Source organism: Papio anubis, chromosome 3 (assembly GCF_008728515.1).
Source record: "Papio anubis isolate 15944 chromosome 3, Panubis1.0, whole genome shotgun sequence".
NCBI classification, from domain to species: domain Eukaryota; kingdom Metazoa; phylum Chordata; class Mammalia; order Primates; family Cercopithecidae; genus Papio; species Papio anubis.
Genome location: NC_044978.1, coordinates 38,038,458 through 38,064,187, shown reverse-complemented (window position 1 = coordinate 38,064,187; position 25,730 = coordinate 38,038,458). Strand labels below are relative to the sequence as shown.

General features: G+C 43.0%; 1 protein-coding gene and 1 pseudogene across 4 annotated transcripts in view; one reads left to right on the top strand and one right to left on the bottom strand.

Moving 5' to 3' along the window:
* The window catches only part of SH3D19 (SH3 domain containing 19), a 203,526-nt gene extending 195,931 nt beyond the window's left edge, over positions 1-7,595 (bottom strand). For all 4 annotated transcript variants that reach the window (XR_004182652.1, XM_031664231.1, XM_031664233.1 and 1 more), the window contains exon 1: positions 7,173-7,595. Coding sequence is in view for 3 of the 4 variants with exons in the window: in XM_031664231.1 (XP_031520091.1) it covers positions 7,173-7,284 (112 nt within the window). In the remaining variant the exon portion in view is untranslated. The remainder of the gene's footprint in view (positions 1-7,172) is intronic.
* Positions 1,617-2,282, top strand: LOC101003844 (annotated as a pseudogene).
* Positions 7,596-25,730: the final 18,135 nt, after the last annotated feature.

The following is a 25,730-nucleotide window of genomic DNA, read 5'->3' as shown; positions in this document are numbered from 1 at the left end:
CCACCTGCACTGGCCTCCCAAAGTGCTGGGATTACAGGCGTGAGCCACTGTACCTGGCCCAGTTCTTCTTAGAGAATGTGATAAGTACAGGATTTTTAAACAACATGTAAATATAGTTTCCATGGAACTTAAAATAACTTTCTCAAAATAAATTAGACAACTTTGGAATTCAAATAACAAAACACAGTAAGCTGGTGGTCCCGAGAACTAATGCAGTTTTCAACACTATCTAACTAGACAAAGCCACAGACTCTGAGAGGATACGACTTGACATGTTATATGAATCAATTAAACAAAACTCTACGACTTGCAACACACAACAGAGGCGACTGAGGTTCAGCTATACCTAGTTGCGTAATTTTAGATAAAACCTTCAACATTTCTGAGTCTCAGTTTACTCATCTTTAAAATGGAAACAATAAAACTTACCCTCTTCCCTCTCAGTTTGTTGTAAGAATCCAATTAATTGCAGTTGTGAAAGCCCTTCATAAGTAGAAAAGCACCACATAAATGTAAAGTACTTCTAAAATACAGCAAGCAGCATGCAGGTATAAATGTGCGGAGCATCAATAGTAACTGACTTGTATTAGCAGTCATTGTGATCACCTGAAAAAACACGGACTTCCACTTCAAAAAAAACCTGCATTCAAATCACGATTCCAGTATTTATTAGCTGAGGGACTGTGGATAAGTTGCTTAAATGTTTGTGAGCCTCAGTCTTTTCAATGATAAAATGAAGAAAATAATATCTACCTCACAGGTGATAACATTAAGAAGCACCTGGTACACAGTGAACACAGTGAATGTTCTTCTGTGCCCTCGTACTGATGACATTAAAGTTATTTTACTCAAAACAGAACAGACAACAGTTATATCAGTCCTTCCAGGGTTTACCATAAACACATCAAAATATAGAAAGAGTAAATTTATTTCGTATTTAATAAGCCCTATTATGTGCCTACTACTCTTCCAGATATTGGAAGGAGGATCCACAATCTTGCATATCTTCCCTTTGGAGAAATAATATTAAAATGTTGTATGTCAGGCAGAGATTCTCAAATCTTTTTGAGAATCTGATGAATGCTATGGCATTTCTCCCCAAGGAAAGCTACAAAGCTTTTAGGGGACAATAAAAGAGATATAGGAGAATATTTTCATGACCTTGGATAGAAATCATGTTCTTAATGAGGGTGAGGGGGGAAGAGACACAAATTATAAAGGAAAAGATTCATAAATTCATCTATACTGAAATGAAGAATTTCCACATCAAAAGAAACCATAGAGAAAATGAAAAAGTAAGCCAGAGTTGAAGAAGATATTTGTAACACACATAACGAACAAAAGTTGAGACTCCTGGGTAAACAAAGAACTCCAATAAATCAATAAAAAATAATAGGCAAAATGCTGTGGTATATATTTATACAATGAAAACAAAACAAAGAAAAAACCGACCAGGCATGGTGGCTCACGCCTGTAATCCCAGCACTTTGGGAGGCCAAGGCAAGTGGATCACCTGAGGTCAGGAGTTCGAGATCAGCCTGGGCAACATGGCAAAACCCCGTCTCTACGAAAAATACAAAACTTAGCTGGCAGTCGCCTAGCTCCAGCTTGGCCTTTGGGTTTGCTGTGGTGGTCTTGTCTCCTGCAGGACCAGGCGCAGCATGGACACTCCCAGGCGGTTTCCGACGCTCGTGCAACTGATGCAGCCAAAAGCAATGCCAGTCGAGGTGCTTGGTCACCTTCCTAAGCGGTTCTCCTGGTTCCACTCTGAGTTCCTGAAGAATCCGAAGGTAGTTCGCCTTGAGGTTTGGCTGGTGGAAAAGATCTTCGGCAGGGACCGAGAACGCATCCCGCACGTCCAGGGTATGTCCCAAATCTTGATTCATGTGAATCGGTTGGACCCTAACGGCGAGGCTGAGATCTTGGTATTTGGGAGGCCTTCTTACCAGGAGGACACAATCAAGATGATCATGAACTTGGCTGACTATCACCGACAGCTCCAGGCGAAAGGCTCAGGAAAGGCCCTCGCCCAGGATGTCGCCACTAAGAAGGCCGAGACCCAGCTGTCTTCAACAGAAGTCCGGGAGGCCGGGACCCAGCGTTCGGTGGAGGTCCGGGAGGTCGGGACACAGGGTTCTCCGGAGGAGGTGCGGGAGACCGGGACCCAGCAGTCTCTCGAGGCTGCCAACCATTCGGGGACCCAGCGATCCCCCGAAGCTGCCAGCAAGGCAGTGACCCAGCGGTTTCGCGAGGATGCCCGGGCCCCAGTTACCAGATTATGAAGGCTTCTCGGGCCCTGGAGCCAGAGCCAGTCAGGGGTTAAAGTGAAAGCCCGTACTTCGCCCAGAAGCTGCGGTTGGGAGGAGGATGATGTAGATTTTTTGTTTTACCCCTTCTGTTGAATGGTTGCAAACACAAACTTGAGTTCTAATAAAGAATTGCAAACTGGAAGCCGCCCCCTACTTCAGCCCCCGAAGCTGGGGTAAGGGTGGATGATGTGGAAAAAAAAAAAAAAAAACTTAGCTGGGCATGGTGGCATGCACCTGTACTCCCATCTACTTGGGAGGCTGAGGCAGGGGAATCACTTGAATCTGGGAGGCAGAAGTTGCAGTGAGCCAAGATCACACCACAGCACTGCAGCCTGGGCAACAGAGTAAGACTCTGTCTCAAAACAAACAAACAAAAACCCACAGCTACACGTAACAATAAAAATAAATCTTACAAACTTAATGTTGAGTGAAAAAAGGACCTGGACTAAAAGAGGGATGTTAGTATAAATAACATTATCAGTAGCCTTTATCCTCACTTCTTCCCCCACCCAAGCTACCTTTCCACTATGGTGACTATCCTTGATTTGCCTGGGACTGAGGAGTTTCCATAAATGGGGCACTTTCAGCTTTAAAAGCTGGAACAGTCCTGGGAAACTGGGAAGAGTTGGCCACCCAATCTTGTCTGCCTATTCCCCCCACCCTCCACTTCTTGCCCTTGGCTAGCACTAACTAGCACTAACGCAGTGGCACTAACACACCAATCTTAGCTGTGCAGATAGAGATGAAGAATATGCAATCAATAACAAAGAAAAAAAACAAGAAACAAAAATGAAGTTGATCATAATTGCCAGGCTGTATAAATCAACCATGAAATCCTTTAAGCTACTGAGGAAATCCACAATGGAAACTAAGTCCCATATGTTAGTCTGTGGAAATCTCCATGTTTGTCTCATGGGTTTTCATCTGATCTACTAAAAAGGACAAGTTAGCCAAAGGAACTATTTCTTAGAATTTAACAATCAGTGTTGGGGTGTGATTTCTCTCCTAATTATGTGGAGTTTGCAAAGTGCATCATCCTTTTGAACCAGCAACATGAATATTATCTGGGAATGTGTCAAAATGAAAATTCTCAGGCCCTATCCCAGACCAAGTGATCAGATACTGAGTGTGTACAAGGCCTTCAGGCAATTCTGATACATGTGGCAAAAGTTTGAGAACCACTGGATTACTGTACCCACATCCTCTCTTCCTTTTTTGTGATGGGCATTCGGTAGATTAGTAAGACACCCCCAAGAATTCAGGTGTTGTGTCTAGTTTTCATATTACCACTCTCTCTCAGGTCAGGCAATTAAGGATCTTGGATACCACCATCAACAGTAAATATTTCACATAGTGCCAGATGTACAACACCTTAGCCTCAGCACATGAAACCCAAACAAGGGAATACTCTCTGCTCCCTATTTACTTTCCTGCATCTGCTTATTAATTTCATGCATCATGAACTGCTACAGAATTAACTTTCACTGGCTGGGTGCAGTGGTCCCTGTAATCCCAGCACTTTGTGAGGCTGAGGTGGGAGGAGTTCAAGACCATCTTGGCCAACATGGTGAAACCCTGTCTCCACTAAAAATACAAAAATTAGCCAGGCATGGTGGTGCACACTTGTAATCCCAGCTACTCTGGAGGCTGAGGCATGAGAATCGCTTGAACCTGGGAGATGAAAGTTGTAGTGAGCGGTGACCACGCCATTATACTCCAGCCTGGGCGACAGAGCAAGACTGCCTCAAAAAATAAATAAATAAATAAATAAATAAATAATAAACCTTCACTGAATTGACCTCAGTACTTGATTGCCTATAATTCTACAGAAAAAAAAAAAAAAAAATCAACTGAACTTTTTATTTTAGAATCATGTATTTTATTACTTTAAAAGCTGGAAAACATAACAAATACATTTTATAAAGAAGGTGAGCACAAGATCAACTATCATCCTTTGTTGTAAGATGAAATTGTGATTAATCAAACCCAATTTTTTTTTTGAGACGGAGTCTTGCTCTGTCGCCCAGGATGGAGTGCAGTGGCTCCATCTCTGCTCACTGCAAGCTCCACCTCCCAGGTTCACACCATTCTTCTGCCTCAGCCTCCTGAGTAGCTGGGACTACAGGTGCCTGCCACCACACCTGGGTAAATTTTTTTTTTTTTTTTAGTAGAGATGGGGTTTCACTGTGTTAACCAGGATGGTCTCGATCTCCTGACCTCATGATCTGCCCGCCCTGGCCTCCCAAAGTGCTGGGATTACAGGCTTGAGCCACCGCACCCGGCCAAACCCAATTTTCTTAACGTCATTTTAAAAACACACACACATTTATTTCCAAGGATGCCCTACAAGGACTGTCCTGTGCTCAGAACCTGCCTGGGGCTCTTGGCCTTTGAATGAAAAGAACCCATTCCAGACATTTCATAATCTCAAGTCATTACTTGCTTTCTGCTGGGTAGATAAAATACAGGAGGATTCCACTTATTATGATTTTAAAAAGGTAAAACTAAACAATATTTTATAGAGATGCATATGTGTATGGTAAAACTATACAGAATAAAAAGGAAATAATCACAAAGGTTAAAAAAAAGGGTTACCTGTAGGGGAGAGAGGAGGCTAAGTCTGGAAGGGATGGGAATCCATTTTTAAGGAACTGACTATATCCTATTTCTTGACTTGAGCATGAGTCACAAGAGTTTTTACTTTATAATTTACAAATTTTACATGCTCTTCTGTATGTATGTTGCAAAAATAAATAAATGCACTTACACAACCACTCCAAAACTTAGTAGGGAGAGAAGGAAGAGTTCACAGACTACCTTAAGTTCATAAACCCCAGGTTTATGGTTATCAAGCTATGTGAGATCAGAGAAAAGTAAACTCTTTAGATTGTAAAATGGTAAGGGTAGGAGGGAGCACTGAGAACAGGAAAAGTGAAAAACTGAAAAGGTGATGCAGAAAAAGCATGAAGCTTCTGCGTCAGTTCATACCCTCTCACTTGGAGGAGAGCAACATCTAGCACAGACATAACTAACAAATGCCCAAGCTTGGTAAGGAATGTGTTAGTGTCTGAAAAACATGTTAACTAATAAGGGGAAAGTGGAGCTCAGCTTGTAAAGCAATGTAAACTATCAAATAATTTCTTCTAAAAGAAATAAATCCAAAAATTGCAAGTTTAACCCTCTTACTCATTCCATAACATCGTCCTGACACCCTTTAATGAAAAAAGGGCATATAAATGGTTAGAAAACTACAAACATCAGTTACTGAATGCAAAAAATACACAATGTCATGTCTCAGCAAAATATTATCAAAGAATCTAGAAAAGCCTTTGCCAGCCTTGGGAAATTAGGGAACTGGTGAAAACTAATTACAAAATGTCATTTCCACATTGGAATAAGTACACATATTGCAACTAAATGATAAACACACATCTGGATCACATCTAGTCTGAACTCCAAAAGAGGTCTTCACTGTACAGTCTTGTAAGTGAGAGAGAAGCTTTCTGCTGAAGGTAACAGGAATCTAAGGTGGCCTACCCTGTTTAAATTCACAGGTCAGACATGGCGGTATATCTTTGTAAAGTTTTTTTCATTGTACTCTTGCAAGAAATATTCACTTATATCCAGCAACTATTCATTATTTCACTAGCTCTGGGTTTACACTGAACAAAATTACCAATTATGTTCAAAACTGGTGTTCACATAGACAGCCAAATGCCTTATTTTGATGAAAAGTTGTAGTAATGAGCATGGAGAATTATTTTTATGGTTCCAAGATTCTACCAAGGGCATTAAATTGACTATTTCTTCAAGATGTTCTTCTCAAGTTTTCCTTTCACCTACTTTCTACCCTCCATTTGTTCCGCACAGATACAATATCTTCCCTATTTCTCCAACTTTCTCTTAGTGGTTAAGGCAGTCACACAGAAAAGGTTCTCCACTTCATGGAATATTCACTATATTCCACTTTCTAACGAGGCTCTCAGTGAATCGTTCTCCTCCGACTCTCTCACTTCCCTATCTCCCTTTTGTTGTCAGTCCCCCCAGGTTTGTTCTTCCCTCTTGTTTTCAGATAACTCGGATTACCCAGTTGGAACCAAAGGCCAAAGAATTTCCTCTCTATTATGTTTGATTGAAAAGCCGCCCGGGAAGAGGGAAGGGGTGTGGATCTACACGTATTCACTCTTTCACTAATACGCCAAACTATTTGATCCGTGCCGCTTTTGTGTACCCAAAACACACTATCATAAAAGTAATTATAGGCCCGAAAATGATTCTCAGCCCAAATGAATGGCCTTTTGGGATGCTATATTCTGGACTTCTCTTTGCGTGGGGGAGGGTCTCACAAATAACGAAAACAAGTCCTACAGAAAACTGGTGAGCTCGGCGGCTGGGGGAGGGAGGGAGAGGGTCACAGGTCCGAAGTTCAAGGGACGCCGAAACAGGACTTGACTCACTTATGAGCACGTGCTCTGACCTGGCTGGGGCGTCGCATGCAAACCCCTCGGGAGGGGTCGCTGACCACTGAGACGGCCACTGGCCTCTGACTCATCCAGAGATAAGTCATCACCTAGGCCACAAGTCCCAAGCCAGCAGCTCCTGGATTTAGTGTGCACGGAAAATCTGGAGTTTCAGCTGCACGACCACTAGCAGTCAGAGACGGGTCTGAATTTCCTCGGGCTCGGCCGGAAAGTGTGGATGGCGATGGAAAGGCCACCCTCCCCGAGTCTGGCCTCCAAGAGTTAAAGCCGGTCCCATCCCGGCGCGTGAAGGAGCAGCCGCTGTGTGGGGCGGACCCGAGCGGCCCCAGAGTGCGCTGCTCCGGGTCCCCGCCGCCCCGTTCCCCGCGCCCGCGCCTCTCACCTGCGGCCGAGTGGCCCGAGAGCGCACGGCCCCGGGCGCGGCGCTGGCCACCAAGCTCGCGGCGCTCGCGTAGCTCTTCCTCCTCGTCCTCCCGCCGCCGGCCCTCAGCCATGGGCGAGGCGCGGGGCGCAGCCGCGGGATGGCCGGCGAGCTGCGGCCCCGGCGCCCCAGAACGCGGGCACCCGGCCCCACGCCACCGCCCTCGGGCCGGGGGGAAGGCGGCTCCCGGAGAGGAGGCGTCGGCGGCGGCTGTGGAAATGGCCACCTCCGCGAACTCCACCTGCAGCCGGCCCGGCAGCGGCCGGGCGCGGGCCGAGCCGATTCCCCGCCTCCTTGCGGCGTCCCGGCGGCCTCTCAATCCCTGGCCTTTCCCACTCCCACTCCCGCTCTCTTCCCCCTTCCTCTTTCCCTTCCCCGCCCCGCAGAGCTCCACCGCGGATCGGGCGGGTTCGGGCCTGGCCTCGCCTCCTCAGGGAGGGGTTACCGGCCCCTAAGGCCGCCCCATGGCCACACACGCTAGAAACACCCGCTCGACCCAAACAAACGTATGCAAAATAAATAAACGGATAGGAAGAGGGGAAAGAGGAGGTGGCCTGGCCTCTTCCTGCTTTTTCACGATATTCCAGTGTCAACAGGAAACCCATTTGTTTGACACTTAAACAAAAAGAGGACGGGGCCGAACTGGGAGAGATGGCACAGCTGGGAGCTGCTGAACTTTGGAGCAAACTTGGCTTGGTGTTGGGTCGAGCTTCTGCGATGCAAAGTTTTTTCTTTCCCTCTCTTTTCGCCCTTAAAAATCTAGCCTTGCTGGAGCACAGAGGATTTTTAGGGCAGTGAAACTACTATGCGTATAATTCTGTGATGGCGGATGCCTTTGTCCAAGCTCATAGAATGTACAAAACCAAGAGTGAACCCCAATGTAAACTATCGACTTTGGGTGATTATGAGGTGTCAATGTGGGTTCATCAGTTGTAGCAACTGTGGCATTCTGGTGGGGGTGTTGATAATGGGGAAGGCTATGCATGTGTGGGAGCAGGGAGGGTACATGGGAAATCTCCGTACCTTTAGCTCAGCTTTGCTGTGAACCTAAAACTGTTCTTAAAAATAGTCTAATAAGACCGGCGCGGTGGCTCACGCCTGTAATCCCAGCACTTTGGGAGGCCGAGGCGGGCAGATCACGAGGTCACGAGATAGAGACCATCCTGGCTAACACGGTGAAACCCCGTCTTTACTAAAAATACAAAAAAAAAAATTAGCCGGGCGTGGTGGCGGGTGCCTGTAGTGCCAGCTACTTTGGAGGCTGAGGCAGGCGACTGAAGCTTGCGGTGAGCTGAGATAGTGCCACTGCACTCCAGCCTGGGAGACAGAGCGAGACTCCGTCTCAAAAAAAAAAAAAAAAAAAAAAAGTCTAATAAAAATGTTTAATAATAAATCAAGCCTCACTGTATTCCAGTTCGTTTAGGGCTAGGATATGGCTACAATTCTCAGAAGAACAGGAAGAAAATGTGTTAAGGAGACCCATATGTGATTATTTGTAGACAGGCAATTAGGAGAAGTGGAGAGAGCACTGGTTCTGGAGTAAGAAACTGTCATTTGAAGCACTTAGCTGTGTGAGCTGCCCCTAAGAAAGTTTTTCAAAGCTGGAAAGAACTGTGTAACAAAAATTGTGTGTACCTGTATAATACACATCTTAGGTTCAGTAGGTACACGTACCTACTTTCACAAAGAGAGGAACAGATTCTGGAATTTCACCAGAAGATACCCAAGTAGCAGGCAGAAATATTACCTGGACATGAAACCTTAGGAAACTCCTGAGTGCGATGAACAGGCCTTTATCTTTGGCGTCTTGCTCTATTTCTGAGACAGTATGACAGCTCCTAATGTTCAGCAGGTAGGAGAGAAAAAGAAAGAGAGAAAAGGGTCACTGAAAATAGAATTGCCTGCCACACCTGAGTGCCGTTTCTTTGCCTTTTCAGTAGTGGCTGTTGCCGCCTGAGAAAATCTTTCCGCTTTTAAGCAGATAAGAACCACAATCGATTCTGTGGAATTGAGGTCAAATCCACAAGTTAAAACTTTATTATTGCATAAGCGATTAAATAAGTAGACACTTAGAGAACTGGAAATTAAGCCAACAACAACAAAACAAAGGTTCTGGACCTTTAGGGTTGTTTTAAGTGTTTGGTAAGTGAAACCTTATTTGTCACTTCCCTTCAGGGATGAATAATTTAGAAGCCCCTACCTTGACCAACAGTACCATTTCATTAAGCCATTGGAGTCAGTTTCTACTATCATTGAGTCTTTTTTTTTTTTTTTTTTTTTTTTTTTTTGAGACTAGAGCCTCACTCTATTGCCCAGGCTGGAGTGCAGTGGCGGGATCTCGGCTCACTGCAACCTACGCCTCCCGGGTTCAAGGGATTCCCCCGCCTCAGGCTCCTGAGTAGTTGGGTTTACAGGCATGCACCACCACGCCCAGCTAATTTTTGTATTTTTAGTAGAGACGGGGTTTTATCATGTTGGCCAGGCTGTTCTCAAACTCCTGACCTCAAGTGATCCACCCATCTCAGCCTCCCAAAGGGCTGGGATTACAGGCATAAGCCACTGCGCCCAGCCATTGAGTCTTAATTTGGAAAGGTCTGAAAGTTGTTCTGGGTTTCCCAGCCAATTAGAGCTTTGGGAATCCACATTTTTGTGGTAGGTGGGTGGTGCATGCCCAAGCCCACTCTACAATTAACAAACATTTATGGTAACTGTTGTGTGCCAAGCACCATGCTAGGTGCTGTTGGGAGACTCAAAAGAAGGAAAGAAATATCCATTATCAGATCCTATGGTAGGTGCTTTTCACATATGTCTTCTCATTACAAAAGAACAAAACAGATTCCCTGTCCTCCAATGAGAGAGGAAGGTCTATCCAGTTTACCACAAAATAAGACAAAACTTGGTAAGTCTTTCAATAAAGATATAACTTTGGACAGGGTGCCAACATAATTCAACAGGGAAGGAATTGTCTTTACAACTGGATATCCACATGCATACAAATGAATTTGAGCCCCTATCTCATCCCATGTGCAAAAATTAACTCAAAATGGATCATAGATCTAAACATAAGAACTAGAACTATAAAACTCTTCAAAGAAAACATAGGATTAGATCTCTGTGACCATGGTTTAAAAAATAATTTTTTAGATATGATACCAAAATACATAAATATCAGAGGAAAAAATAAATTGGACTTAGCAAAATTTAAAACTTTCGTGTTTCAAAGGACACGATTAATAAAGTGAAAAGACAGAAGGGGAGAACATATTTTCAAATCATATATCTAATAAGGACCTTATATTCAGAACATATAAAAAACAACTCAACAATAGTTGTTTAAAAACCCAATTAGGCCAGGTGCAGTGGCTCACATCTGTAATTCTAGCACTTTGGGAGGATGAGGCGGGTGGATCACCTGAGGTCAGGAGTTCCAGACCAGCCTGGCCAACCATGGCCAACATGGTGAAATCCCATCTCTATAGTGAAAATACAAAAATTAACCAGGCACGGTGACACATGCCTGTAATCCCAGCTACTCGCGAGACTGAGGTACGAGAATCACTTGAACCCAGGAGGCGGAGGTTGCAGTGAGCTGAGATCCCACCATTGCACTCCAGCCTGGGCAACAAGAGTGAAACTCTGTCTCAAAAAAAAAAAAAGGATGAACTTTGAAAACATTATGCCAAGTTAAAGAAGCCAGAGACAAAAGATTCCTATGATCTTGTTTATGTGAAATGTCCAGAATAGGCTAATCCATAGAGACAAAATGTAGGTTGGTGGCTGCAGGGGAGGGGAGAATGGGGAGTGATGGCCAATGGGTATAAGGTTTCTTTTTGAGGTGATCAGAATATCCTAAAATCAGAAGTGGTGATGGTTGCACAATTTTGTAAATATACTAAGGGATACATTTTGGGTGCATGGATTATATCTAAATAAAGCTGTTTTTTAAAAAGATATAACTAGTTCACTGCAAAAGCACAGAAAACAAACCAGGGAGAGGACTGCACTCTGAAGTCATCATACTGAGGAAGAGAAACCAGATAGAAGTTACAAGCCAGAACAATGTAATCATATGAAATCAAACTAAAGGTGTGGCCAACTAGTAACTAAATAAACATGCTCAAACATCCTACCCACCCAAGTGACACAACAAGAGCCAAACCCATAGAAGGAAAGTGATAAGAAACTTGGAAAGAAAATTTACATCCTAAGAGTAAAACAAGATTCACCCTCAAAGCTTGAAGGTATAAGAATTTTTTTGTAAGAGATATTGAAAAAGGGCCCCCATTTTAAAGGACAATGTTCTTGGTTTCTCACTTTAGATATATAATCTTACCTGAAGCAAAATGGTCTGCAAATAGAACACTATAAAAAATAAGAATATACTATATAAATATATATGTAGTACAGTGTTTAGCATATAGAAGCACAATAAATATTTGTTTAATGACTGAATGAACATAATTCCAATTTTTTCTTGCTGAATCACCAGAAGGCATGAGTCTCAAGGCTTTTAACTTAAAAAGTAACTATCTGGAGTTAAAAGTTTACAGTTGCAGACTTCAATGGAGAAAAAAGAAGGAAGGCCAGGGATATACAATGGATTTTAAAACTACAGCATGTCCAAAGTTTTAGCTCTTCACGTGACAGAATTTTAAGATTAAAGTAGGAGAGTGAGTCCATGAGTGGTTATTATATTATTCTCCATATTTTCTATTTGCCTTTAATTTTTCATTAAAAAAAATAAAAGCAGGTTGGGTTCCATGGCTCACACCTGTAATCCCGATGCTTTGGGAGGACAAGGTGGAAGGATTGCTTAAGGGCAGGAGTTCAAGGCCAGACTGGGCAATATAGTGAGATGCCATCTCTATTTAAAAAAGAAAAAATTAGTTGGGCCTGATGACATGTGCTTGTAGTCCCAACTACTCAGGAGGCTGAGTTGGGAGACTGACTGCTTGAGCCCAGAAGTTGGAGGCTGCAGTGAGCTATAATTTTGCCACTGCACTCCAGCCTGAGTGACACAGTGAGAACTCATATTAAAAATAAAAATAAAAATAAATGAAAAGCTAAAAGTACAGTATAATAGATTGAGATAGCTATAGTTTCTGTTTGTCCAGTGCTGTTTGTCCATAATTTCTGTTTGTCCACTATAATTCTGTTTGTCCACTTTAGCAAATTCTCCCTGTGGTAGATTATTGCAAAACTGTTCCAAAATCTTTATGCCCCCCTTTATTCATACATTTCTAATGTACATTTGCATCTTCTTCATCAAGAAGTCGTTCCAAATTCTAGCTACTCAGGAGGCTGAGGCAAGAGGATCACTTGAGCCCAGGAGTTTGAGGCTGCAGTGAGCTATGATTGTACCACTGCACTCTAGCCTAGGTAGCTGAGTGAAACCCTGACTCTAAAAAGTAAACACAAAAAAAATGGGGTTCCCTGTCTCCACGAAGCTGAGCTGGCCCTTAGATTTGCTTTGGCCAAATAGAATATGGCAGTAAAGACAGTATGTGAATTCCAAGTCTAGACCTGAAGAGGCCTTGTATGCTTCAGTTTGTTCTCTTGGATGATGTATTAGTCTGTTCTCTCACATTGCTATAAGGAACTACTGAGACTGGATAATTTATAAGAAAAGAGGTTTAATTGACTCACAGTTCTGCAGGCTGTACAGGAAGCATGGCTGGGGAGGCCCCAGGAAACTTAAAATCATGGCAGAAGGTGAAGGGGAAGTAAGTATATCTTCACATGGCCAGCAGGAGAGGGAGAGGGAGAGCGAGGGGGAGAGGGGGAGACAGACAGAGAGAGAGAGAGAGAGAGAGAGAGAGAGAGATGGATGAAGGGGGAAGTGCTCACACTTTCAAACAATCAAATCTTATGAGAACTCACTATCACGAGAACAGCAAGGGGGAAATCTGCCCCCATGATCCAATCACTTCCCACCAGGTCCTTCCCCCAACATTGGGAATTACAATTTAACACGAGGTTTGGGTGGGACACAGAGCCAAACCGTATCAGATGCCTTCCACCACCATGTGATCAAGCCAACGTGAGCCAGCTAAAGAATGCAACACTATGTGAAGGAAAGGTCAGCTGTCCCAGTTGAGGCTTTTTAGACCAGCATGTAGCCAACCAACTCCCACACATGTGAAAGAACCCAGTTAAGATCAACAGAAATGCTTATCTAACCAACAAATGACCAGAGACACCTGAGTGATCCAGCTAAGACTAAAACCACTGCCGCCTGGCCTGTAAACACGTATGTGGTAAGAAGTGCTTACTGTTTTATGTCAGTGAGGCTTTGTGATTGTTTGCTATGCAGCATGTGCTGGTTTGGGATTCTCCAGGAACCAGTGGGCTGAAAGAGAGTTCTAGTACAAAAGTTTAGAGGGTAACACCTGTGAAAGGAGCAAGGGAGACAGAAAGATTGGTCAAGGGGAACTGTCATACCCCTATGCAGACCTGACAAAGCCTCTGCTAGTCCAACAGGAAGCTCTAGAATAAAGATCAGAATTCCATTTTTAATGTAAATAGGTGGACCCTTGAATCACCACCTTGCTCAGTCATTGACTTTGACTGCATGAAAGCTGAGGCAGACACTGTTGGAGACATAAAGAGATGTGCCACTCAAATCTCCCTCCAACAAAGCCTTGCTGCCCAGGTATGCTGAATATGGTATGCTATATCAGTATGCTGACAGTTCCTAGCTTCAGTGTCTGCCTCAGCTTTCATGCAGATCTATTCCTTGTATCATGCAAATCTTCTTTCCCATACATGTTCAGGGAATAGCTCAGGTTACCCTCCATCATTGCAGTTGGTCTCAGGGCCTCCAGTATAGTCTCCCTTCTCCACCCTCCATCTAAATTCCTCTTGCTCCCAGCCACCACCTCTGCTGGTCTTGGTGGCTTATCTAGTGGTATGACTCAAACCTTCATTATTGAGTTTTCTTAGCCCCTAGTGATCATATCCTTCTCAGGTGGGAGTTGCTTCACTTACCTGTTCACAGTTATGATCTATCAAGGGAGAACCAACAACCAAGAAGCACCCAAATGGGTCATCTTGAGTTCCATGCATATGTCTCCTGTTCCCATTGTGTAAGATCAGTCTTACCTCCCACTGTTGATCAGAGTTATTATTTTTGCCAAGATGGTTAGTCTTCTTACCTGCTGGCCCCTAGTCACAAGAAACTCAGTGCCCAGATGGCATCCATAGTTTGTAATCAATGGGACCTTTGCTGCGTCCTCTGGTGAGCATGCGCCCCTGCTGGCAACAGGACCTCTAACCCTATGGAGCCCCGGAAGCAAAACGTCCCCAGTAGGCCACTGGGAGTGATTGTAACTGCAGCCAATCCTGGGTCCACCCCTCTGATCCCAGATTTACAGATTCTGACTGGAGATACAGCACCATGTAAAGGTCTCTGATACAATGTGTATACTGTATTCTGGAAGATTAAGCTCCATATTCTCAGGGTATTACCTCTGATTTTGCACTTCATTTATGCCTTCAGCAGGAATACACATATATAAACTAGAGGTAAGAAGTACAACATATAAAACATTTTTTTTTTTTTGAGATGGAATCTCGCTCTGTTGCCCAGGCTGGAGTGCAGTGGCACGATCTTGGCTCACTGCAACCTCCGCTTCCCAGGTTCAAGCAATTCTCCTGCCTCAGCCTCCTGAGTAGCTGGGACTACAGGCACATGCCACCACGCCCTGCTGATTTTTGTATTTTTAGTAGAGACGGAGTTTCACCATGTTGGCCACGTTGCTCTTGAACTCCTGACCTCATGATCCACCTGCCTCGGCTTCCCAAAGAGCTGGGATTATAGGCATGAGCCACCACACCCAGCCAAAACTTTTCAAAGTGTTATTTCACCCATCAAAAACAAATCTATAAAGCATGTGAACATAAATTCTAAACTTCTCAGAGTTACATTCATAAAACATGTTGTTATTAGTCCTTTCCCTCAAATAAAAATGAAGCCTATATTGCAAAATCAAGACCAGGGCTCTTAAGAGCTGTAGCTTCAGGTTCGAAATATAATAAAACGCCTGCAAGTGTCAAAAACGAGGGAGCATTTCCTTACTCCTTCATTTCGAAGAGTTCTTCAGACTCATCTAAAAAGAAAAATGTTAGTGACACATCTGAAAAAGAAAATGTTAATGGTTTATATAGTGACCCAGAGCTTCTAATGTTCTTAGAAGGTCATGGCAGGTCAAGTTTTAATCCTTTTCCTTCACTATTTTTCTTTCTTTCTTTCTCTTGATTCCTGTCCATCTTTTAACTTCAAGTTTTTCCCCTTTCTTCTTCCCTTCTCTCTGTCAGTTTGCCTTTACCACTGTCTCTTGATGCCTCCTTGGCACTCTTTGGTTTTCTTAACTGCTGTGTGCCTCAATTTCTTCAATTGTAAAATGAGGATAATAATAATAATAGCTATCTCACAAGAAAGTTGTAAAGATTAAAATGAATTAATATGTTGCATTGGTTTGCTGAGGCTGCCATAACAAAGTACCACTAATTGAGTGGCTTAAACAACTGATATTTATTTTCTCATAGTTCTGGAGACTACACGTCCAAGATCAATGTGCTGGGAGGGTCCTGTTCCCTCTGAAGGCTCTGGGGAAGGATCTGGTCCAGGCTTCTCTTCTAGCTTCTGGTAGGTCCTTGGCTTTTAACTCAAATCTTTTTAATCTTGGCTTTTTAACTCAAATCTTCACATGACGTTCTCCCTGCATGCTTGTCTCTGCGTCCAAATTTCCCCTGTTTATATAGACACCAGTCAAAAGGGACTAGGGCCCCACCCTATTTCAGTATGACTTTATACTAAACAGTCACATTGGCAGCAACCCTATACTAAATAGGGTCACCTTCTGAGGTACTGGCACATTAACATAGGAATGTTGGGGGAACAAAATTCAACTCATGATATATACATAAAACCCTTAGAACAGCTCCTGGCATATAGAAGCACCACATATTTGCTATTTATTGAATACATCCTGTACGTGCAGCCCTGTGTGAGATACTAAAGATATGACAGTGAATAGACACAGATTTGTCCTTAAGGAGCTCATGGTGTGATACGATCCATGGTAGAGGTGATGCAGGGTGGCCAATCATCCCAGTTTGCCCAGGACTGATGTGTGTTTGGGAGGTTTTGAGACACAAGACTTTCAGTGCTAACTCCATAAAAGCCCCAGGTAAACCAGGCCAAGTCATTCACTCCAGAGGTGAACAAGATAGGGAGGATACACACTCTTAGAGGGAACATAGAAGAGGCATTGTGGCAAAAAGTGCTAGTTTCCCCCAATATCTGTTATCTCGTTGGCATTTGGTGGGTGGTCAAGAATAGAGACGACATTCTCCAGTGTCCCATGGCGTTACGCACGGCCATGTGATTATGTTCTGGCCGTAGGAAATGGTATGAATGACTTTACAGGAATGTATTAAAGGGAAGAGGCATTTCTTCTTTAGCCCTTTCCTCTGTTGACTAGAATTTGGATGTAATGGCTGGAACCAGAGCAGTTATCTTGGATCACAAGAAGGCCAAATTTTGAGAAACTGAAAAAAGACTGGACTCTTGATGATTATGGAGAAGGCATATCTGCTATGGACCTCATACTTCTAGACTTCATTTATGGGGGAAAAAAAGAAACTTCTACTTTTTAAAGATATGCTTATTTTGGGTTTTCTGTTACATACTTAATATATTTCAAACTAATACAGACATTAAATTGTGTCTTAAACAGTCATGAAGGGAGCTAAGAGGGAAAGAAAGTGTATCAAACAATAGAAACTGTGTATATCATGCTTGCAACAAAAAGAGAATCTGGGCCGGGCAGGGTGGCTCATGCCTGTAATCCCAGTACTTTGGGAGGACAACACGGGCAGATCACGAGGTCAGGAGATCGAGACCATCCTGGCCAACCTGGTGAAACTCCATCTCTACTAAAATACAAAAAATTAGCCGGGAATGGTGGCATGCACCTGTAGTCCCAGCTACATGGGAGACTGAGGCAGGAGAATCGCTTGAACCTAGGAGGTGGAGGTTGCAGTGAGCCGAGATCGCGCCACTGCTCTCCAGCCTGGCGACAGAGCAAGACTCCGTCTAAAAAAAGAAAGAGAGTCTGGAATAACTTTTGATCTTATAGAGTGGGCTAAATTAGAGGGAAATCTCCAAGGGCCAAAAACAAATAAGGAGCTAAACCAGAGTGTCAATAATAGTTGGCACACATATGATGCCATTCTAAGTGTTTTACATAGCTCAACTCACTTAATCCTAACACAAACTCCATGAGGTAGATAGTGTTTGCATCGTCATCTTACAGAAAAGGAAACTGACATGAGTTATAGAGATATAATGATAAGGTACAATGACTGTCCAACCAGAATTCTAGAACGGAAAAGAGAAAAGAACTGAGGAAAGGCAACATTTGAAAAGATAATGACTGAAAATTGTCCAGAAATAATAAATGTCATGAATCTTCAGATAAATGAAGTGTGATGAATCCCAATTTGGTCTCTAAAATAATACTAATACAAAACACAATAGCTAAATTTATTCAATACTTAAGAGTTAGGTACTATTTTAAGTACATTATATAAATTATATCATTTAATCTTCACAACAACTTTAAGGGATAGTTCCTGTGATTATTCCCACTTTGCAGAAAAGGAAACTGAGGTGCAGAAAAGGAAACTGAGGCACAGATAAATAACACTCCTAAGATCACAGAGCCTGCAAACAATAGAGTTGGATTCAAACTCAGACAATTTGATCCCAAAGAAGGCACTTTTCACATCACTTCTTTGCAAAATCTCCTCTGGGGGAGAGCAGTGAGTTTAGGATATTTAAGTGGAGCAGACCAAATGGCAATTAAAGGTATAGGTCTTTTCATGGTCCAATAGAATTTCCTGTGATGATGGCAATGCTCTATATCTCTGTTTTCTAATGTGGCAGCAAGGAGCACATTGACTATTGGACACTTGAAATGTGGCTAGTGCAGCTGAAGTACTAAATTTTAAATTTTATTTATTTTTAATTAATTAAAATTTAAATTGAAATTGAAATCTCTACATGTGACTGATTGGACAGCACAGGTTCAGAGTTAATGCAGAAATCCAATGTGAAGGCAAGGTTAATTCACTACTCCTCTTGATTTCATACTGAAATAGCTGGGTGCCTCCCAATTTTAGATGAGAAAAACTGATAAAGCGAAGTTTCTTCTTAAGCAAGGAATAGTCAAAAAATTACCTTTGAATAGCTTTTTATTTATTTTTTGAGATAGAGTCTTGCTCTGTTTCCCAGGCCGGAGTGCACTGGTGCTATCTTGGCTCACTGCAACCTCCACCTCCTGGGTTCAAGGGATTCTCCTGCCTCAGCCTCCTGAGTAGCTGGGATTATAGGTGTGTGCTACTACGCCTGGCTAATTTTTGGATTTTTAGTAGAGACGGGGTTTCATCATGTTGACCAGGCTGTGATCTCAAATTCTGGACCTCAAGTGGTCTGTCCGCCTCAGCCTCTCAAGGTTCTGAGATTACAGGCATGAGCCACTGAACCTGGTTCCTTGGATAGTTTTCAATTGCCTATAAAGAACTGTATATATACATTGTTTATGCCACCACGTCAGGTAATGTGTATGTGTAGTGTATGTAGGAATGTTTAGAATTAGGAAAGATAAAGAGAAATCTGCAAAGGTGTGAAAAGAAGTGTCCAGTGAGGTGGGAGGAGAACCAAAAAAGGAGGCTTTTCATTAGGCAATGTGAAGAATGTGTTACAAGAAGACAGTGCGTTCTGTCTGATATTGCTGATAGCTTATAGAATGGGATAATTGAGGTAGGGTTATTGTTCATGTTGTTTAAATTATTGTTCTCTCCTTTGTTTTTCTCTAGTACATATAGTAGAATACAGACAAGTTAAATGCACATACCATGTGAATACATGATACATACATATGTATACATGTGTACATATACACTGTAAGCTTCCTTGAGGTATAAAGCATTATATTAGTTTTCTATTGCCTTATACAAAATTACTACAAATTTAGCAGCTTAATACAGCATCCACTCATTAGCTCACAGTTCTGCCTAGGCTGGGTCAAATAGGTTTCTGGTTAGAGTCTCACAAAGCCAAAATCAAGGTGTGGCCTAAGGCAGGCTCTTATCTGGACTAGAATAATCTGTTTCCACGCTCATTCAAGTGGCTGGCAGAATTCACTTCCTCATGGTTGTGGGACTGAAGTTACCATTTTCTTGCTAGCTCTCGGCTCCCAGCAGCCACTCTCGGGTTCTTTCTACGTGGCCCCTCCATCTTCAAGTCAGTAATGGTACACTGAATCCTTCTTGTGCTTTGAATCCCGGCTTCATCTTCTGCAACCATCTGGAGAAAATTCTCTGCTTTTAAAGGGTTCATATGTATATGTTAGGCCCATCCCAAATAATCTTCACACAACATAGCATAATTGTAGTAGTGCTGTCTCATTATATTCTCAGGTTCCACCCACAGTCAGAAGGATGAGGATTGTTGTGGATCACTTTAGAAATCCATCTACCACAAACATTATCTCATCTACCTTCAAAATTTGTCAGTTGAGAAAGTTCTTCAACCTAACACATTTCCTAAACAGAGTGCTTTTCTGAATTCATAATGTCTTAAAAATCAGTGAAATACAATTATACAAAATCTGTATTTAAAAGCCAGCTGAGATTTGTTGAACTCCTGTTATGAATTAAGATATTCCGGATTGATCTTTATTTACCGGACGGATTTGTCCCCTGATGATCCGACTGAACTCAATAATTTGATCGAGATGATCCGAGGAAGATCGAGGCCGTGACCACGACGAGAGTTTGTTGAATAGAATCCGACGCATGCCGATCGCGCGCGTGCGCGCGCGCGCGCGCGCGCAAAAGCTCTTTCTTTCTTCTTTCTTTTCTCTCTCTCTTCTTTTCTTTCTCTTCTTTTTCTTTCTTTCTTAGAGATGTGGTCTTGGTTTCTTGTTGCTCAGGTGGGAGGGCAGTGGCACGATCACAGCTCACTGCAGACTTGACCTCCTGGGCTCAAGTGATCCTCCTACCTCTGTCTCCCAAGGTATTGATTACAGGTGTCAGCCACCACACCTGGCCTGGGACCAGTCTTGACAGGTATTCTGGTGATGACAGCAGAACTCAACAGAGTACCCAAAGCAACAGGTCACAAAAGGATTCTTGGGGCCAATGCAAATAAATCTATTAGCAGATATACTGCCCCAAAAGTGCCATGACAGAGAAAAAGAGAAAAGCGCTGTACTGGGAAATAATAGGGGCCCGCAGGTATCAGACAGTAGCCAGAGGAGCTGGAACACAGAGATACCTGAACTGGACACCACACAGAGCACTGAGCAATAAAGCAAGGTATTGCGTGTTACGTATTCAGAGAAAATGAGGGGTCTTTGGGTCCATGCGTAGGAATGCTGAGGTTGGCCTTGCTGGGGGTTCTCTATTTTATGGCCTTATCTTTCCTGCTTCCCTGAATGGAAGAGCTGCCAAACAGGACCACTAGCTGGTCTCTATGCTGACCTACAAAAACTCCAACACCAGCGGGGCGCGGTGGCTTACGCCTGTAATCCTAGCACTTTGGGAGGTCAAGGCAGGCAGATCATGAGGTCAGGAGATCAAGACCATCCTGGCCAACATAGTGAAACCCTGTCTCTACTAAAAATACAAAAATTAACTGGGCATGGTGGCACATGCCTGTAATCCCAGCTACTCAGAAGGCTGAGGCAGGAGAATCGCTTGAACCCAGGAGGCAGAGGTTGCAGTGAGCTAAGATCTTGCCACTGCACTCCAGCCTGGTGACAGAGTGAGACTCCATCTCAAAAAGCAAAAAACAACAACAAAAAAACCCCCCAAAATAAAAACAAACAAAACCAAAAAACACCAACACCAATGCTCAGCCCTCAGCCTGGAACACTATCCTGCTCTGCTCCACTGGTAAACATCCTCCACATCTTCCTGGCTCAACTAGAGACTCTGCCTTCCTTAGGAAGCATCTCCCGAACCCCCTCCTCTCCCCAACCTAACTCCTGTTTCTCCTCTCTTTAGCCCCTATGCCACTTTCTACCTCCCCTTGTGAACATTTCACACTTGTCTGGTATAATTGTCCATAGATGCATGTCATTCACCAAAATATTACCAAGTGCTCTATACCTCCAGAAAAGAAAAATTACTAATCTTACTCTATGCCTTACATCTTAGTATTACTTCTTACTATCTTTCATATTAATATTGTATGCCCTTGCTACAAAATGTGGTCCATGGACCAGCAGCGTCAGCATTACCTAGCAGCTTATTTAAACACAGAATATCAGCTCCACCCCAGACCCATTGCATCAGACTCTACATTTTAATAAGATCCCCAGGTGATTCACATGCACAGTAAACTTTGAGAGGCAGTGTTCTATGCACTCACCAGTGCAAACCTATTGCAACGTAATAATAAAAACGTCTAACTTGAACCCTTTGGTATAATTTTCTGCTATTACCAGACTGTAAACTCCACCAATGCAGGGACTGTGTTTGCCTTTATCATGACTGCATTCTTAGTGCCTGACACCAAACTAGGCACAGAGTAGGTCCTCAATAAAAACTGGTTAAGTAAGTAAATAATATTGGCAGAAAATATGTAAGTTTTTATTATGGGAACAAGAAGATATGCTATTAAAATGACCTGGGCACGGTGACTCATGCCTGTAATCCCAGCACTTTGAGAGGCCGAGGCGGATGGATCACTTGAGGTCAGGAGTTCGAGACTAGGCTTGCCAACATGGTGAAACTCTGTCTCTACTAAAAATGCAAAAATTAGCCGGGCGTGGTGGTGTGCACCTGTATTCCCAGCTACTCAGGAGCCTGAGGCAGGAGAATGGCTTGAACCCAGGAGTCGGAGGTTGCAGTGAGCCAAGATCCTGTCACTGCAATCCAACCTGGGTGACAGAGCAAGACTCTGTCTAAAAAAAAAAAAAAAGGCCTCTTTTGGTTTGCTTTAATCAAAGTTATACTTTAAAATATATCAGATTAAATAGGTATTGATAATGTTCTTGAATTGTTCTTAATTGAAACTCAATGCTAATGCATTTTCTGTTATATTAAAATCAATACCAAATGTATTATTTAAAAAGCTAGCTGGAAATAATATTCTTCTTCCCCTAGTAGAGTACAAATAGCATACTGCTCCTTCACTTTAAATCATATGATGTTTTCAAGGGTGTAATAGAGATCAAAGATAAATGTTCTATTTATTTATATTTCTCAAAATAAAGAGGCCATAGGATGATGAAAGGAAATGTCCTCATTTGTAAGCAGTCCAACAATCTGCGGGAAAAGAGTGAGTGGGTCTTCTTTAAGGACTTGTTCAATTTCAACATTATTTTCTGAAACTTCTGTTTGAATTGGTGTTTATTCACAAAACTTATTATGTATGGAATCTTGATTACTGTGCTTCCCTCTAATTTTGCTTCTGAAAGACAAACATTTTTGCTTACCTCTGCTTATGTAGTGTCTCCATAGTAATTGTCAGAACTCTTCCTCAGCAACAAACCCACCACATTGACCTTAGCAAGACCAAAAATGTCTTACACAGAACTTGTCTTATTCTGTGCATTCCAAAGGGAATGTTCAGCTTCAGCAATTCTTAGAGCTAAATATCATGAGCAAATTAGTGGGACTGACACATTTTACGAATGTTAGTACTTGCAGGCCCCTCATAGCCTGGCCATGACCAGCATCCACTGCCCACTGGTCCCCTTCCCACCCTCTGCTGGTCACTGTCCTCAACACAGCCTTCTCTTTAATGTCTCCACCTGGGCTAAGATAGCAGGAATGAAGAGAAAAGATGGACTTTGGACAAACTCAGGTTCACTTCCTCATCCTGTGATTTTTCAGTTAGTTAATTAACTGCTCTGAACTGTTTATTGATCAGTAAAGTAAGAGATAGCAATATTCAGGCCAGGCGTGGTGGCTCACACCTGTAATCCCAGCACTTTGTGAGGCTGAGGTGGACAGATCACCTGAGGTCAGGAGTTTGAGACTAACCTGGCTAACATGGTGAAACCCTGTTTCTACTAAAAATACAAAAAATTAGCCAGGTGTGGTGGCGTGCGCCTGTAATCCCAGCTACTCCGGAGGCTGACGCGGAGAATCACTTGAATCCAGGAGGCAGAGGTGGCAGTGAGCCGAGATCGCGCCATTGCACTCCAGCCTGGGCAAAAAGAGAGAACCTCAGTCTCAGGAAAAAAAAAAAAAAAAAAGATTGCAACATCTAGCATTCAGAGCTGTTGTAAGGACTAAGTGAAGTAATAATGGTTAGCATTTAATGGGCACTTACTATATTCGATGATTGTACCAAATGCCCAATATTTGGAATTCTTTTTTTTGAAATGGAGTCTGGCTCTGTTGCCCAGGCTGGAGTGCAATGGTGCCATCTTGGCTCACTGCAACCTCCACCTCCCAGGTTCAAGCCATTCTCCTGGCTTAGCCCCACAAGCAGCTGGGACTGTAGGCATACACCACCATGCCCAATTAATTTTTGTATTTCAGTAGAGAAAGGGTTTCACCATGTTGGCCAGGCTGGTCTCGAACTCTTGACCTCAAGTGATCCACCCGCCTTGGCCTCCCAAGTGCTGGGATTACAGGAGCGAGCCACCATGCCCTGCTGGAAATTATCTTCTTACTGATCTTTAAACCAGGCCAACACTATGCCTGACACCAAGGAGGGGCCCAATAAATGCTTATTTAATGGATTGATAATATAACATTGCTGATAGTTTGGCCATTTCTGCACTGTCACTTCCGTTCACCGAATCTCAGGTATTCCTCTAGTAAAAATACTTACCTTGCATAGTTATTTTGAAGATTTAAAATAATAGTGTGGGCCAGGCTCAGTGGCTCATGCTTGTAATCCCAACACTTTGGGAGGCCAAGGTGGGCAGATCACATGAAATCAGGAGTTCAAGACCAGCCTGGCCAACATGGCAAAACCCCCTCTCCACTAAAACTATAAATATTAGCCGGGCATCGTGGGGATGCTTGTAATCCCAGCTACTCGGAAGGCTAAGGCAGGAGAATCACTTGAACCTGGGAGGTGGAGGCTGCAGTAAGTTGAGATTGTGCCACTGCACTCCAGCCTGAGTGGCAGAGCTAGACGCCATCTCAAAATAAATAAATAAATTAATTAAATTAAATTAAAATAAAGTAATACTGTGACACAAAGATACATGGAGAACACGTAAATGCATATTGCTAAGTGAAAGAAGTCAGTCTGATAAGGCTACATACTGTACGATTCCAACTATATGACATTCTGAAAAAGGCAAAATTAGGGGTATAGTAAAAAGATCAGTGGTTTCCAGGGGTTGGGGGTGCAGGAGGGGGAGTACAGTGGAGTTTTAGGGCACTATTCTGTGTGATACAAAGGTAACTATTTGTTAAAATCCACAGAATGTACAATACAAAAAGTGAACCCTACAGTAAACTGTGGACTTTAGCTATTAATAATATGAGTATTGGCTGATCAGTTGTAACAAATTTACTACATTAATGCATGGTGTTGGTAATAAAGGAAACTATGGGGGCAAAGTCAGCAGGTGTATGGGAACTTTGAACTTTCTGCTCACTTTTACTAAAATTGCTCTAAAAAATAAAGTCCACTTGATGTGGTGGCTTATACCTGTAACTCCAGCACTTTGGGAGGCCAAGGCAGTAGGATCGCTTGAGTCCAGGAGTTTGAGGCCAGCCTGGGCAACATGGCGAGACCTTGTCTCTACAATATAAAAGAAAATTTTTTTTGAGACAGAGTTTTGCTCTTTTGCCCAGGCTGGGGTGCAATGGTGTGATCTCGGCTCACTGCAACCTCTGCCTCCTGGTTCAAACAATTCTCCTGCTTCAGCCTCCCGAGTAGTTGGGATTATAGGCGCATGCCACCACGACCAGCTATTTTTTGTATTTTTAGTAGAGACAGGGTTTCACCATGTTGGCCAGGCTGGTCTCGAACTCCTGACCTTGTGATCCACCTGCCTCGGCCTCCCAAAGTGTTGGGATTACAGGTGTGAGCCACCGTGCCTGGCTCAAAATAAAAAAATTTTACAAATTAACTGGGCACAGCATTGCATGCCTGTGATCCCAGCTAACTGGGAGGCTGAGTCAGGAGGATCACTTGAGCCCAGGAGGTCAAAGCTGCAGTGAGCCATGTTGGTGCCACTGCACTTTAGCCCGGGCAACAGAGCAAGACCCTGTCTCAGAAATATAAATAAATAAATAATACATAAAACCTATACATTATTTTTAAATAAAAAATTAGAATAATATAAACATAATAGCTTTAGAGTAGATGACAGGCTCTATAATAATTACATTCAGCAAATATTTATTGACTATCTGTTCTGTGCTAGGCTTGGTGCTAGGTACTGGATTCATGTAAATGGAAGACCTTGTCTTTTCAGGGGATTTAAGTCTCATGCAAAACAGAGATAAAGAGAGAATTTCCAGTACAGT